Source organism: Pelophylax lessonae (genome assembly GCF_965119305.1).
Source record: "Pelophylax lessonae genome assembly, chromosome: 3".
In the NCBI taxonomy this organism is placed as follows: Eukaryota; Metazoa; Chordata; class Amphibia; order Anura; family Ranidae; genus Pelophylax; species Pelophylax lessonae.
In genome coordinates, this window is record NC_138770.1 from 143,920,832 (window position 1) to 143,935,674 (window position 14,843).

The 14,843-nt window shown below is 46.4% G+C and overlaps 1 protein-coding gene across 1 annotated transcript in view; it reads left to right on the forward strand.

The window, feature by feature from the left end:
* NOL10 (nucleolar protein 10) overlaps window positions 1-14,843 on the forward strand; it is a 156,913-nt gene that overhangs the window by 43,270 nt on the left and 98,800 nt on the right. The window contains exon 13 of the mRNA XM_082249167.1: window positions 2,519-2,571. Coding sequence (XP_082105293.1) covers window positions 2,519-2,571 — 53 coding nt within the window. The remainder of the gene's footprint in view (window positions 1-2,518; window positions 2,572-14,843) is intronic.

The following is a 14,843-nucleotide window of genomic DNA, read 5'->3' on the forward strand; positions in this document are numbered from 1 at the left end:
TTCCAGTGAAGGGAACTCCTATGGCGTAAGCATACCATAACATTTTGGACAATTTCATGCTCCCAATTTTGTGGGAACAGTTTGGGGTTGGCCCTTACTGTTTCAACATGACTGCGCACCAGTGCACTAACAAGGTCCAAAAAGACATGGATGAAAGAGTTTGGGGTGGAGGAATGGGACTTGCCTGCACAGAGTCCTGACCTCAACCCAATAGAACACCAGTGCCTGACCCTACAAATGTGCTTCTGGAAATCTTATGGACAGCCTTACCAAAAGAGTTGAAGCTGTTATAACTGCAAAGGGTGCGCCAACTCAATATTGATCCCTACCGACTAAGACTGGGATGCCAATAAATTTCATGTGCGTGTAAAGGCAGGTGTCCCAATACTTTTGGTAATATGTGCAAAATGTTTACCAGCCAAAATGTTTGTAATTATAGTCCATCACTGCCTCTCTGTATAACCAGAAGCATGGCTATGTGTTCTTTGTCACAGATCAGGAATATAGTGGTCATCTCACTGCTTCAACACCCTGATTAGACAAAGACTGAGCAGTGTCACCTCCCTGCCCTTACCTACTGATTGAACAGTGTCCCCTCCCTTCCCAACCCCCTGATTGTACAGGGAATATGGCAGTGTTACCTCACTTCTCCAACTCTGTGATTGTACAGGGAATTAGCAATCTCCCCTCCCTTCTCCAGCCCTTTGACTGTACAGGGAATAAGCAGAGTCACCTCCCTTCTCCAACCCTTTCATTGTACAGGGAATTAGCAATGTCACCTCCCTTCTCCAACCCTTTCATTGTACAGGGAATTAGCAATGTCACCTCCCTTCTCCAACCCTTTGATTGTACAGGGAATTAGCATACTCCCCTCCCTTCTCCAACCCTTTGACTGTACAGGGAATATGCAGTGTCACCTCCCTTCTCCAACCCTTTTGATTGTACAGGGAATAAGCAGTGTCACCTCCCTTCTCCAACCCCCTGATTCTACAGAGAATAAGCAGTGTCACCTCCCTTCTCCAACCCTGTGATTGTACAGGGAATAAGCAGTGTCACCTCCCTTCTCCAACCCTTTGATTCATTGTACAGGGAATAAGCAGAGTCATCTCCCTTCTCCAACCCTTTGATTGTACAGGGAATAAGCAGTGTCACCTCCCTTCTCCAACCCTTTGATTGTACAGGGAATAAGCAGTGTCACCTCCCTTCTCCAACCCCCTGATTCTACAGGGAATAAGCAGTGTCACCTCCCTTCTCCAACCCTTTCATTGTACAGGGAATAAGCAGTGTCACCGATCGTCTCCAACCCCCTGATTCTACAGGGAATTAGCAATGTCACCTCCCTTCTCCAACCCTTTGATTGTACAGGGAATAAGCAGTGTCACTTCCCTTCTCCAACCCTTTGATTGTACAGGGAATATGCAGTGTCACCTCCCTTCTCCAACCCTTTGATTGTACAGGGAATATGCAGTGTCACCTCCCTCCTCCAACCCCCTGATTCTACAGGGAATAGGCAGAGTCACTTCCCTTCTCCAACCCTCTGATTGTACAGGGGGATCTGGCTGGACTTTCTTGGATGCCCTGATGCTGCCTTCACAATTGAACCTCTTTCCTTGAAGTTCTTAATGATCCGATAAATGATTGACTTAGGTGCAATCTTGGTAGCCACAATATCCTTGCCTGTAAATCCCTTTTTGTGTAAAGCAATGACTGCACGTGTTTCAATGCAGGTTACCATGGTTAACAGAGGAAGAACAATGATTTTAAGCACCGCCCTCCTTTTAAAGTTGCCAGTCTGTTCAATCAGTATTACAGAGTGATTTCCAGCCTTGTCCTCGTCAACACTGACACCTGTGTTAATGAGAGAATTACTGACATGATGTCAGCTGGTCCTTTTGTGGCAGGGCTGAAATGCAGTGGAAATGTTGTTTTTGGGATTAAAGTAGAAGTCCACCCTAACACTAAAATCCCTGCATCTATAGACCTCCACAATCTAACACTAACCTGTCTAGCCCTGTAAAGAAAAAAAATCTGTGTGTGTGTGTGTGTATATATATATATATATATATTATATTTTTTTTTTTTTAAGCCAATCCAACACGATCCCACGCTGAGATCTTCGTCTATAGGTGACGTTACTCCCCATTAATTTCACAGCCGTTGTCCAGCAGACTTTGTGAAAATTAACATTTCTGTCATTCTCAAAACTTTTGGCCAGGGCTGTGTAGTGTGGAAGTGTACAGTTATACGTTTTCTGCATCACTATCCTTCTCACGTATGCATATATGATTACCTTTGCTTTTTTTATGCATTTGTTGTTGCAAGTGTGTCTTATATTGCTATCTTGGTTCTACCTGGTTGGTGTGTCCCCTGCTGACAGTGGAAGCGGATTTACTGTGTGACATGGACCTTTCCCATGCTCCTCTCTTCAGGCAGTCTGCAGAATCAGCCCTGCACAGCTGTCAGGTGTCCAGTGTTTGTATAAACATGTTTTTATGGCTTTTGCTGTTTGTGTCCTCAGGAATGCTGTTCACTGCTAACGAAGCACCAAAAATGAACGTCTACTACATTCCGGTAAGATCCTCCTGTGTGATCTATAGTAGTTCATTACTAAAGTAAACCTGTCGCTGTTTTTTTTTTTTTCTATGATGCTTTCTGTTGACTGTTAATGTAGCAGCATAAAAGGTGGGCAAAATTCTTGCCAGGATTGGTGATGGCAGGGCATCTGCTGGGCCTGAAACTTGCTGAGACTGCTGTACTGTAAATTTGTTTTTTTTTCTTTCGTCCATTGACAGACACAACTTCAGATCTTCATAACTGTTGGGTTATACTGCCCCCTACAGGAGTAGATCACTAGGCAGAAATAAAGTCTGGCTAGGCCCATGGGCAGTCCCAGGAGGTATACTCCCTCTCTTTGCTATAGGCACTCATTTTTTTTTTTTTCTGCCTAGTCAGGAGTAAGGACCTAGTTCCTTGCTGGGATCTTTGGTTCTGCCAATTTTTTCTTTTTAGATAGAAATGTTTTCTCCTGGATTTTTCCTGTGAGATCTACAATCAACTGGGCGACGGGCTGGATCATCTAGATCCAGTGGTCACCCCAGTCTGGCTAGCGAGCGTGCTTAGACTTCAACCCCGCCCTAGGTCGGCCGCGACATAGCCCCACTGGATGGGGGCTAGCCTGCGAGTTAAACGCCTTGTGAGGTTGCATATGAACGGGTCTCGGCCTGAGTCGCAGCGTTCCTCCTGGCCGACAGCCTCCCATTGCGATGGAGAGGGGTTCTTTCTGGAGCTGTGCCCACCTGGTTCCTGCTATGGTGAGTAGCTGTTCCCCCCCTCCCCCCCCCTTTGGGGTGGATGTGGGCCCCTCCTTTGGGTGGTCGGACCACCGGGTTCCCCTCCTTCCCGTCAGGTACCCCGCCCTTGCCATTTGTCCCCCCATCCTACCGCCCCTCCATATATGTTGGGGCTGTTTGGTTGGTCTGATCCACATCCTGGGGTGTGGGCAGGGCGCCATGCTGGCGATGGGGGCCGGGGGGGTGGTCCACTGGCGACCGGATGATCGACTGTGCACGGGAAGGGGGAGGTTGTACCTGGTGGGGGCTTCTACCAGGGCCCCCCGTCCTGCCTGGGTCTGTCCTTGAGGCCTGGGTTCCCTCCTGGGTCCTTGTAAGCCTTGTGGTGCCTTCATTTTGTTGTAGCCTGTGTGTTTCTATACACGACGGCCATGTTTGTGTAGTCTGGCGACCATTTTGCGGTGATTTGCCAATGAAAATAGCAACGGCCGTGACAGTGGATCCCTGTGGGTGGCGATTTCGGCAGTGGGAGCCCCTCCTCATCCCCTAGTGTTGACTCCTGGATCCTTTCACATCCTGATCGCTGCTGGTGGAGTGCAGATTATACTGGTGGCTGTAGGTGCCTTTTTCTGCTGGATGGTGAGTCTGGTGGGGTTCTCTCCCTCTCTGCTGAGGATCGCTTGGTGCTTGTGCCTGGCGACCGGGTGGTGCTGCCAGCACAGTGGGGGTTGTCCCTTGCAGTGTTTTACACTTTTTTTTGTGGGGTCCCCTTGGTGACTCATGGAGTCTTTGGAGCACATCTTCCCACCTGATCCCCTCTCTGAGGCTGCAGGGCCCTCCGGATCCCAACCATCCATCAATGCACTGACGGCGGTCCTGGAGTCCTTTTATGTCCTGGGTGGAGGTGGTCTTGGGGTGACGGGCTAGCAGAAAGCGCCCCCCGCCTCTTCAGATGCTAAATCCGATTCGGCCGCCGCGGATGTGGATCACCCTGCTGGGTCTGCAACCACACGCCCGGAATCCTCTGATAGTGAGGATGATTCCTCCATGTCTGTAACCGCACACGAAAAAGTGCTGGTGGAAGCACTGATTGTAGCACTGATTGTATCTGTGCGTGAGACCTTGAAGATGGAGTATGCAGCTGCGACAGAGGTGCAGGTTCCCTTTTTGGCATTCACAAGCCATCCAGGGCAGCAAAGGTGTTTCCTTTCCCCGCCTTGACATAATTATCGCTAAAGAGTGGGGACGACAAAAGCATCCTCGTGGGGTCCCTAAGCGCTTTACAAGGCGTTACCCCTATGAGGAGTCCCTTCTTAAGAAGTGGACTGTTCCACCGGTGGTGGACCCTCCAGTTTCCAGATTGAACAAGGCAACCATAATTCCAGTTGAAGAGTCCCCGGCCTTTAAGGATTCGGCTGACCGGAAGACAGAGGCTGTGGCCTGCAATATGTACACTCCGGCTGGTTCGGCACTGAGGCCGGTATTCACCATTGCCCTGATGTCACAAACTGACCGAGTGGGCTAACTCTGACCGCCTTTGCTGAGCTGAAGGACCAGCTGGTCAAGGGGCTGCAGTTTATCTGTGAGGTCTCTCTGGATACGGCTCCCCTAGTGGCTTGGCTCTGTTTCGGGAGGGGTCCTTCGGCGTGTATTTTGGCTCAAATGCTGGTCTGCTGACCAGATTTCTAAAATGCTTTGACTGTTCTTCTCTTTCAAGGATATTGCCTGTTTGGAGCTACCCTGGATTACATTATAAAAGGTCTCACGGGGGAAAGAGTACCTTTCTTCTGCATGAAGGTGCACCCTCTCCCTTATTGGAGGTGGGGGGATGTCTTCGCAGGTTTCTGGATCCGTGGACTTCCCTGGCGCAAGACAAGTGGGTCCACAAAGTAATTCGGTCCAGCTACAAGATCTAGTTTGTCCCCCGGCAAGATTCTTTCCTTCCAACTTGCGCCTGTCCCCGGACAGCTTACAGGGTCTGTTTGGGGCAGTACAAGACCTGTTACATCAAGGGATGATAGTCCCGGTTCATGGACTTCAAGGCGCTGAACTGCTTGGTGCGGGTGCGGGAGTTCAGAATGGAGCCCATTTGCATGGTGGTGGCATTCCAACTTGTGCCAGTGCTTCTTCCGCTTTGTCGTGGGAAAGGAGCATTATCAGTTTGAGGCGTTACCCTTTGGTCTCTCCTCTGCTCCTCTGGTCTTTACAAAAGTGTTATCCCTGGCGCTACCTTTGCTAGGCCAATGGGGGATTGTGGTACTGGGCTACTTGGATGATCTCCTTCTGCTAGCGCACAGTTGTCAAACACAAGGCCCACGGGCCGAATGCGGCCCCCCCCCCCCAAGGCCATTTCCTGTGGCCCTCACACCTCTCCTGCAGCTGTGGCACCCCCTCTTGTCTCAGTAGTCGGCAGCAGAGGACAGAACTTGTGCTGCTCTGCTTCTCTGTGCTGCTGTAGAAAGCGCTGTCCCAGAAGGTGGCCCTTTTGGTGACTATCATCTCTGCATGCAGGGTGTTTGAACTGGCGGTGTTATCCTGTCGTTCACCTTACCTGGTGATTCACAGCGATAAGTTGGTTCTTCGCACCTGTCTGTCGTCCCTTCCAAAGGTTGTCTCTCATTTTCATTTGAATGAAGACATTGTGTTGCCTTCCCTGTGACCCAGGCCTAAACATCTGAAGGAAATTGCCTTGCAAGCTGTGGAGATGGTCCGGGCAATTGGGGTTTACCCGGCAGCTATGGAGTCTTTCAGGAAGTCAGACTCTCTTTGTGCTCAGGGATGGGCTTTGTAAAGGGTTGTCCGCTTCCTCTGCAGCCATTTCCAGATGGATCAGACAGAAAGTGATTCAGGCCTATTCCATCAAGGGTCAGGTTCCTCTTTTCCCTGTTAAGGCGCACTCTACTCAGAGCCTATTGCTTTCCGTCATCAGGCGTCAGTGACGCAGGTTTGCAAGGCGGCCACTTGGTCGTCGCTGCACAGTTTCACAAAGTGCATGTGTTGGCATCTTCGGATGCTGCTTCTTTTGGCCGCAAGGTTTTGCAGGCTGGTGTTGAGAGGACCTGATCCTCTTCAAGGGTGTATTGTATTTTTCAGGTGGGCTCCAGTTGTCTTGGTGGAGCTCCTGTTGCCTTGTTGGCTACTATTTAGCCTTGGGAATATCTATTTTTCTGTTTCCACCCCTCTTGTTTAACACTGCTTTGGGACATCCCAACGGTTATGTAGATCTGAAGCTGTGTCCGTCAATAAATGAAAGAGAAAATGGGATTTTTGACTTATCGTAAAATCCATCTCTGATGTTCATTGAGGGACACAGCACCCTCCCCTCTGTGGAGTTTTAATTCTTTGTAACTAAACTGAGTGCCTATAGCAGAGAGAGGGAGTATACCCCCTGGGGCTGCCCATGGTCGTAGCCAGACTTTTTTTTTTTTTCTGCCTAGTGTCCTACTCCTGCAGGGGGGCAGTATAACCCAACAGTTTTGCGGATCTGAAGTGGTGTTAGTCAATGAACATCAGAGAAATTGATTTTTTACGGTAAGTCAAAAATCCCATTTTTATTTGATGTGGTGTAGCAATGAAAACATAACCGTGTAAAAATAGACTGGAATCTTTTCACAAAGAGATAGAGGAAGCATAACGTAGCATCGTTCCATTAAATGAAGGGTTCATCGGGATGTGGCTGGTAATCTTAAATGCATCTGAATGTGCCTTGAGCTATATTCAGACCTAAATGCTTGCTGTATGCCAATCCTGACAGATCTTCACTCTCTCAATGAACATGGACTAGTTCTAATCCTTCAGCTGCTAGCTTTAGTGAATAGATGGGAAGGTACATCTTACTTACTTTTGTGCTAAACTTTTTTTTTTTTTTTTTGTGTTTCTTTAGTAATTTCCTTGTTTATTGCCTAGGCAAATAATGTTATACATCCCAGGAGTCTTCAGGAGAGGAGTGGGGAGGGGGGGGGGGGTTCTTGGCTCAGCATGTGCCTGAGCTAAGGGCAGATGGATTTCTCAGAAAGTAAATGCTACATAAATCATCTGCCCTTACTCAAGATGGCCACAGCCAGAAACGCCGGGGTTGTTTTTCAAAATGATTTGTCAGCAAAATAAAGCCTGGAGACATGGATGGAGGAGTTTGCTTTGAATAATAAAATAAATTAAGTAGCTTTGTTTTGGTTTGTGGTGCTCAGTTGCAGTGCAGTTCCGCTTTAAGTTAGGATTACTGCACCACTTTCACCCCTGCTCCACTACAATTGAAAGCTGCAGTTGGCCAGAGACTATATAGCTCTGAGTACTTGCAGCACTCCACCAGTTCCCATTTTCTACCCAGCTAAACTGTAAAAACAATGTAGAGGAGTTTATCTGAAGATTAAAGGATTAACCATCCAGAAGTCAGGAGTTAAGCCATGACTACGTAAATAATTTGATCACACAATTACAAAATCATCCATCTGTGACCATGGTTTCCCTGTCAGACTTCCTACAAAATCAAGGGAATTAAAGGGGATGAGAGTTTATAGTCATTGTGAATGACAAGGGAACTCCCTGAGCTAGGGCAAATAAATGTTTTAAATGATTAATATTTTTATACAGGATTTATATATAGCGCCAGCAGTTTATGCAGCGCTTTACAATATAAAATATAAAGAGTCCTTAAGTAAGATTTCTGAAAAATGTGAAATACTCTTCCACAGGAGAAAATTCTAGCCAGCACTGTACATTACGTCAAAACAGGCCTGGATGTGTTTTGGAGTTTAAAAAGTTTAACTTGCTATCGTTGATCCAGGAAATATCTAATTTTTCCCAGAGGAAAAGCAAGGATTTTTTTCCCCTGTTGGAATTATTTGGACTGCACTTCATAAGGGTTTTTGGCTTCCTTTGGTTTATCTGTGGGTTTAGGGCAGGGCTCTTCAAACTTTCCAAAGAAAGAGCCAGTTTACTGTCCTTCAGACTTTAGGGGGGCTGGGCTGTGGCAAGTGTATGTAACAAATGCCCTGGGAGTAAAAAATGCCCCATCATTGGTGTCAGTGAGAGGAATAGTTCCCCATCATTAGTGTCAGTGGGATCAATCGTGCCCCATCATTGGTGTCAGTGGGAGGAATAGTGCCCTATTGTTGGTGTCAGTGGGAGGAATAGAGCCCCATCGTTGGTATCAGTCGGAGGAATAGAGCCCCATCATTGGTGTCAGTGGGAGGAATAGTGCCCTATTGTTAGTGGGAGGAATAGTTCCCCATCGTTGGTGTCAGTCGGAGGAATAATGCCCCATCGTTGGGGTCAATGAGAGGAATAGTGCCCTATCATTGGTGTCAGTGAGAGGAATAGTGCCCCATCGTTGGTGTCAGTGGGAGGAATAGTGCCCCATCATTGGTGACAGTGGGAGGAATAGTGCCCCATCGTTGGTGTCAGTGGAAGGCATAGTGCCTCATCATTGGTGTCAGTGAGAGGAATAGTGCCCCATCGTTGGTGTCAGTGGGAGGAACAGTGCCCCATCGTTGGTGTCAGTGGGAGGAACAGTGCCCCATTGTTGGGGTCAGTGGGAGGAATAGTGCCATAAGGGGCTGGATAAAGGGAAGCTATAGCACAATCATTAAACTACAGCAATAAAGGAAAATGATAAAAGGTGCGATTTTCTAACTAAAAATCGTTCAGAGTTTGACACATGTATGGCCGGCATTTGTTTCTAATATCGTGCATTGCCACCTTTTTGGGCTTCAGTGATGACTTGTAGTCTTCAGTGATAGTTGTGAATATGGCCCTTTATTTCTTTTAAAGTAGCCTATGGTAGAAAGCCTCCGGGCCCTGTAAATTCTTTGGTTGTCTAGCATGAACTGTGTGTTTTGACATCCCCAAAGTGGCTTAAGGCTAAGTTCACACCTATGCGGGTTGCTCTTGATGCATTTTTCTCACACGCAAGTTTGACATATTTTTGAAAGGTGTCTGTTATGTGGGAGAAACCAGCAAATCGGCATCAAAAACGCAAGCAGCGGATTTTTGATGCGTTTCCATTAAAGTCTAGGGAACCAAAAAACGCAACCTGCTCTTGGGAAAAAAAAAGTCCCTGACCCTGGGTTCACACTTGTGTGGTGCAGGACACCACTTGTTGTTAGCACAGGAATTGCGGCGCAATCCTGTGCAAATTGCATGTGATGTCTGTGCGGTGCGATTTGAATCATTCATTTTGTATGGCTCAAATCGCGTCCACACCAAAATGGTGCCACATCTGAATCACACCCATGTGATCAGATTCTGACAATTGCGCTGCGTTTTTTTTTTTTGTTTCGGGGTGTTGTTAATTTAACAATGACACCCGCAACAGATCGCATGGATGCCATGCAATTTCAATGCGGTGCTGGAAACACACAGGATTTGCGGCATTTCCCGCATCACATCAGTGTGAACTGAAGCTGACCCTTTCCAAAAAAACGCGACCCATAGGAAATTATGTTAAAGCAATCGTAAACTGTGTGTTTTTTTTTTTTTTATTTTGCAACCTGCAAGGCAATATCTAGTATGCTAGTATGACCTCTTCACCCGGTCTTCTTTCCGGGTTTGTGGACTCTGGCTGTGTGAGTGGCCGGAGCCGCAATAACATCACTCTCAGGGGTGCATGTGATCAGCACAGGGCCAGCCAGCACTATCCAGACAGAGGCTCAGGGGTCATGCAGCCTCATAGGACAGTCAGAGGAGAATGAAAACTCCTCATACAAGCTTTAAAGTGGTTCTAAGCCCAAGTTCACAATGGGGCTGTTTTGAAATTGTGCTAGGTCAGCTGAACTCACACGATTTCAATCCGGCATTTCAGTCTGACTTCGGGGGCGATTTCAGACATCTGTGCGGGTTCCTGCATAGATGTCTATCGGATTTGCCCCCCAAAGGTAGTGCAGAAACTACTTTTGGGAATAAGTGCCGGTCTGCAACGTCGGCGTCACACCGATTCAGATGGTGCATGTGCCGGCAATTGGCTCTGATTTGACATGCGATTTGAAATGTCAAACCGGACCAATGTGAACATGGGCTAAAATTTTTTTTTACCTTCGTGTATTCTTTGCATGAAGGTAGTAAAAAATATGTCTGAACCCCCCAATGCTTACCTGAGCTTCCGCCGATCCAGCAATGTTCATGATAGCTGTCCCAGTTAATAACTCTCCCTCCTCATTGGCTGAGACAGCAGCAGGAGCCTATTGGCTCCCACTGCTGTCAATCACACCAACGAACCAATGCGGAGAGAGCAGGGGGCGAACCACGGCTGTGTGTCTTATGAACGTATAGAGAAGTAGTTCAGGAGCGAGACACGCAGCGGTGCCCCCAAGACAAGCTGCTTACTCTGGGGGCACTGCTCGAGGGGGAGGAGGAGCCTGGTGCACCGACCGGGAATCTGAAAAGAAGAGGATCAGAGCTGCTCTGTGCAAAACCACTGCACAAAGCAGGTAAGTATGACGTTTTTTTTGTTCTTTTGTTTTTTTAATTAAGCTCTAAAGGAGTTGTAAGTTCAGAAGGCTTTTTATCTTAATGCATTCTCTGCATTAGGATAAAAACCCTTCTTTGTGAAGCAGCCTCCCCAGCACCTCCACCTTTCCTGAGCCCCCTCTCGGTCCAGCTAGTCCCTGAGCTGTCCAGGACTCTCCCGCGGCTGTCAATCAAAGTCAGTTAGCCAATCAGGAGAGAGGGGGCGAGACTGAACCGCAGCTTTGTGTCGAAATAGACACACAGAGCTGCAGTTCGGCTTGGTTTCCCCCAAAGCAAGCTGCTTGCCATGGGGGCACTGAACAGGAATGAGGGGCCAGGATCACAGATGAGGGACCTGAGAAGAGGAGGATCCACTCTGCCCTGTGCAAAATCAACTGAACAGAGGAGGGTAAGTATAACATGTTTGTTGTTAAAAAAAAAAAAAAAAGACAAGACTTGATAATCCCTTTAACCGCTTGCCGACTGCTCACAGTATATTTACTGCGGCAGTCAGCCCCTCACAGGCAGAGCGACGTAGGTCTACATTGCTAGTCTGTGAGGGCTCTAGGGAGCGAGCACGCGCCGCCGGAGGCGCGCTCCCGCTCGGTCACGGACACCCCCGCGCGTGTGACCGGCGGACCCGATCGTCCACCTGTCACTCGCGATCGTCGGTGGAGAGGGAGAAAGGCAGGCGGCTGATGTAAACAAGCCGCCTGTCATTCTCCCCTGTGTAGGAATGGTGATCATACGGTTCTACTATGTAGGACCATTGATCACTGTTCCTACACCTCAAGCCACAGCCAATCACAGTTAGAATCACGCCCCTAGGGACACACATAACCCCTCCCTCTCAAAAGAAGTTAACCCCCTTCACTGCCAGTGTAATTTTACAGTAACAGTGCATATGTATAGCACTGATTACTGTAGAAATGTCACTGGTAACCCCAAAAGTGTCAAAAATGTCAGTCAAGGGTCCGATCTGTCCGCCGCAATGTCGCAGTACCGCAAAAAAAATCGCAGATTGCCGCCATTACGCGTTAAAAAAAAAAAACAACAAAAATGACAAAAATCTTTCCCTTTGTTAGTAAACACGATAACTTTTGCGCAAACCAATCAAAATACGCTTTTTTTCTTTTTTTACCAAACATATGTAGCGTAAAACAAATTGGCCGAAAATGTTAAAATTTTTTGGATTTTTACATTTTTGGGGGGGGGGGGGGGATTTCATATAAAAAAATGTGAAAAATATTGTTATTTTTGCAAAATTGAGGCTATTTTTTTGTTTATAGCGCGTGATCAAAAAATCGCACAGGTGATCAAATACCACCAAAAGAAAGCTCTGTTTGTGGGAAAAAAAGGACGTCAAATTCGTTTAGGTACAGGGTCCATTAAAGTCACGCAGTGCCGAATCGCAAAATAGGCCCTGGTCAGGAAGGGGGTAAAATCTTCCGGGGCTTAAGTGGTTAATGGCACTTTTAACCAGTGCTCAGCCAGACACTGATAGAAGTCACAATGCTTCTATATACTGCTGATGAGAAAAGGTATTTATCAGTTTATATTTAGTAAAATAATTGCGTTCCCATGTTCTGTGTACTGTGGGAGATCAGATATAGTGAATGCAGACTCAGGAAACACTTTTTAAAGCCCAGTTTAAGGCAAAAAGCTTTTTAATTGGAAGTATGTGGAGTCAGGATTCTCTGAATCAGAAGAGGGAAGTTGCACAGCACTACATCATAACACCAAAGGATTGATTCTTTGTCCAGAAGCACAGTAACATTCAGGTGAAAGGTGAACTGAGTGGACTTTCTGACTTCAGCCTGGATGGGTATTATTAACTGTACATGGAATAATTCTGCGACTTGTCCCTTTAAATGTTGCAGGTTGCCTGCCGAGCCTCAAACACTGCAGCTGAGACAAATCCAGTTGTATCTGGTCATGGCAGGAAGCTCATTAAAATTTGGGCAAAGTGATGTCTGTGAAATATTCAGCTGGTGGCTGAACTCTGGGTGTGTAGGAAATTCAGAACAGGATGCATGTTTAATCATTGTAGGGGTTATGATGTGAAATAATCATGGATGTAACATGAAAGGACATGTGCGAATGATGCACGTTGCCCTATATTTAAACCGGGTGACGTCCGCAAACTACATTAAGTGGCATCAGGGGAATATAGGAATTATCCTGTTACCTGGAATTGTGAAATTTACTCTGAAACCTTTCATCTGCAAATTGGGTGTCATATAAAACATACAAGATGCTTTGACACATGGCATTCTGACAGGCAGAGTGGTGAGCTTTCCATCAACAGATAATCTGGATTCAAAAGAGGCATTTTTAAACACACAATAGTCATACACGTAGACGCATATACTGCTCTCGTAGTTAAATTCCAGGCAAATTGACAAGTTAATAGGCATACACCGCACTGTAAAATGTGTATATACATGTGGAAAACGTCAAGTGAACTTGTGCTTTGCCCAGATTCACTTTAATGGGAACCCCTCCATCCAGTTTTATGCACTTACCCTTTGCTCCCCTGTTGCTCAGTTTTTGGGGTATGAGGAGCATGTGACTGGCTCCCCTTCCTCCCATGTGACCGCACTGTTACTCAGTTATTGGCTACACAGGTAACTAGCACTGTCACTGTCCTCAGCCCTGCAATTTAGAGCTTACACTTGCCTACCTCTCATCCTAGCCAAACAATTGATCGAAGCATCAGGGGGTTGAAGGCATTGTAATTGCTTTTTTTTTTTTTTTTCTTGTTCTATCAAAGCAGTCCAGGTCTGGTCTCTTAAAGTGGTTCTAAAGTTAAAACTTTCTTTTTACCTTCATGCATTCCCTGAAATTTTGTACCACTTGCATGAAGGTAAAAAACTATAGTTGGGTCCATCAATATTTGGACACTGACACCGTTTTTTTTCGTTTTCAGGTATTTACTAAAACATATTCAAGCTATAGTTATCTAATGGATATTGCCTGAAAGTCCACACTTTCAGGTTTAATTTGACGGTATGTACATCCAAATCAAAGGAAGGGTTTAGGAATTACAGCTCTTAAGATTAGCCACCCCCCCCCTTTTTTAAGAATCAAAAGTAATTGGACAATTGAATCAAAAGCTTTTTCATGGCCAGGTGAGGGCTACTTCATTGTTATTTCTTCATCAATTAAGCGGGTAATAGGTCTCAAGTTGATTCTAAGTGTGATATTTGCATTTGGAATCTATTGCTGTGAACCTACATCATGCATTCAAAGGAGCTGTCAATGCAAGTAAAACAGGCCATTGTAAGGCTTCAAAAACGAAACCAATCCATCAGAGAGATAGCCACAACATTAGGAGTGGCCAAATCAACAGTTTGGTACATTCAGAGGAAAGAAGAACGCACTGGTGAGCTCATCAACATAAAAAGGCATGGGCATCAATGGAAGGATCCCCTCTATGGTAAAGAAAAACCCATTCTCAACATCCAGACAAGTGAAGGACACTCTCCAGGAGGTGGGATAGTCATTGTCAAAGTCTATGATCAAGAGAAGACTTCACGAGAGCAAATGCAGAGGATTCGCCACAAGGTGCAAACCATAAACCTGAAGAACAGAAAAGCTAGATTAGACTTTGCCAAAAAACATCTAAAAAAGCCAGACCAGTTCTGGAAAAGCAATCTTTGGATGGATGAAACTAAGATTTATCTGTACTAGATTGACGGGAAGAAAATAAGTGGAGACGGCTTGGATCAGCTCATGACCCAAAGCACACAACGTCATCTGTAAAACATGGTGGTGGTGAGATGGCATGAGCATGCATGGCTTCCAGTGGCACTGGGTCATTGGTGTGTGTTGATGATGTGACAGAAGCAGCTGGATGAATTCTGCAGTGTTTAGAGATACACTGTCAGGCCAGATTCAGCAGTTGATTGGACGGCACTTTATAGTACAGATGGACAATGATCCAAAACACACTGCAAAAGCAACCCAGGAGCTTTTGAAGGAAAAGTGGAATATTCTGCAATGGCAGAGTCAGTCACCTGATTCTCAACCCAACTGAGCATGCATTTCACTTGCTGAAGGCAAAACTAAAGGCAGAAAGACCCACAAACAAAGACCAACTGAAGACAG